The following is a 1,988-nucleotide window of genomic DNA, read 5'->3' as shown; positions in this document are numbered from 1 at the left end:
TTTTATTACTATATCTATAAATGATTACTAACATTAAACACTAAATATGTTCCAGATACTATATACTTCCTCATTTTTTTTTAAAAAAATGGACGCATAGGTAGAATAATGTTTCTAAGATTTTATACTTAGAATCAGTGCAGCAGAGATTTGATTATTGGCAGTATGACTTCTGAGATTTCCCCCTTAGTCATAATCCTACAATGTAATCTAATAAATAAAACTAGTATTTCCTTATTAATTACATGAAAATGATTGCAAGCAATCAATTATACTTTAAGCCTATTGTAACAAAACTCAATATTACATACAATCTAAGGTGTGCTTACTCTGATATTGCCCTGAACAAAATCACAAAAAGAGAAAGTTTTTACTTTTCATCTCATTTACTTAAATTTTACTGTTATTATTCTCCTCTAATACTGAAATGATTTCAGATGTCCAATATAATTGTAGGTACTCTTCAATTAGCAGAGTTCCACTAAAAAATGAAGACTAAGTTGTTTAGTCTACATCAGCACAATTTCTTGCTCAAAGAAAAGACCTGAATAACCTTCTCCTGAATTTTCTTTGTCTTAACACCATAAATGATGGGGTTGAGAGCGGGTGGTACCACCACATAAAGATTGGCCAGAAGAATGTGCACATGGAGCGGTACGCTGTGCCCTCCAAATCGGTGAGCAAAGAATGAAAAAAAGGCTGGGGTATAGAATAGTAGGATAACACAGACATGGGAGCCACAAGTACTCAGAGCCTTGAGTCGAGTATCTTTGGAAGGAATTCTAAACACAGTACAGAGTATAAGAAAATAAGAGATGATGATAAGAACTACATCCAGGCATGTGGAAAATAGGGCTGCAATCACCCCGTAGTAGATGTTGATTTTGATGCTATCACAAGATAACTTGGCAATGCCCATATGTTCACAGTATGAGTGATGAATAATGTTCTTCCCACAGTAAGTAAGCCGATAAACCAGGAAAACCAAGGGGAAGCAGATAAAGAAACTCCTAATCACAGATGCAATACCCATTTTTCCAATGACTGAGGGGGTTAGAATGGTAGTATATCTTAGTGGGTAACAGATGGCTACATAGCGGTCGAACGCCATGGCCAGTAATATGGCAGACTCTGCCTCAAAGATGAAGTGAAGGAAAAACATCTGGGACACACAGCTACCAAAAGAAATACCCCCATCTTGAAACCAGAAGATTGCTAGCATCTTTGGTGTGGTAACTGTGGAGAGAAAAATATCCGACAGGGCCAACATAGAGAGGAAATAGTACATGGGTTCATGAAGACTACGCTCAGTGAAGATCAGAAATAATAAGAGGGTGTTGCCCACAAGAGCAACTATATACATGGAACAGATGGGGATGGATATCCAAGTATGTGCATCTTCCAGTCCTGGGATTCCAATCATGGTGTACCAAATGTCCCTAAAGATGGTAAGGTTTGAAGTCATCGTCTTTTACTGTGTCCTCTGATATTGAGACCTGGAATGAAAAGCTAGAGAGAGAGTGAGAGAAAAACTGAGAGTGAACTTGAGAAAGAATAAGCAAAGTTATTTTATCAAGTTTAGGGTGAATCTTGGCATTGCAATAAAGTTAGTTACCTTAAGAAAGGACTGGTCATCAGTAATTATTCAAGGATAATGAGCCAGATCAGCTTCATTGACATGAAAGTTACCAAATTTATAGGGCTAATGCTACTGATAATGATAATGGTGACAACAATAGTAATAATAAACAGTTAATGGGTTTATAACACCGTATGGGCACTATAGTCGATACATATACTTATTGACAGCATCATTCAAGAAAGTCCCTTGTAAGCTCTTGCACATCAGACTTTTCCTCCTTGTCTGACTGATCATTTCTGGTGAGTAATCATACTTTATTCTCTGGAGCCCCAGAAATAATATGTTCAGAATATGGGTGTGAATTTTAGGGGAGCTCAAGACCTCTAAATCCAAGAAATTATTATTT

At 36.8% G+C, this 1,988-nt stretch overlaps 1 protein-coding gene across 1 annotated transcript; it reads right to left on the bottom strand.

The window, feature by feature from the left end:
- Positions 1-514: 514 nt before the first annotated feature.
- On the bottom strand, positions 515-1,465 carry LOC102434413 (olfactory receptor 52Z1). Its single transcript, XM_006094616.1, has one exon. The coding sequence runs from the start codon at positions 1,463-1,465 to the stop codon at positions 515-517; it is 951 nt and encodes a 316-aa protein (XP_006094678.1).
- Positions 1,466-1,988: the final 523 nt, after the last annotated feature.

The sequence above is a fragment of the Myotis lucifugus genome, unplaced genomic scaffold (genome assembly GCF_000147115.1).
Source record: "Myotis lucifugus unplaced genomic scaffold, Myoluc2.0 scaffold_138, whole genome shotgun sequence".
In the NCBI taxonomy this organism is placed as follows: domain Eukaryota; kingdom Metazoa; phylum Chordata; class Mammalia; order Chiroptera; family Vespertilionidae; genus Myotis; species Myotis lucifugus.
Note: the sequence above shows the minus strand (reverse complement) of the source record. Positions and strands in the feature narration are given on the sequence as shown.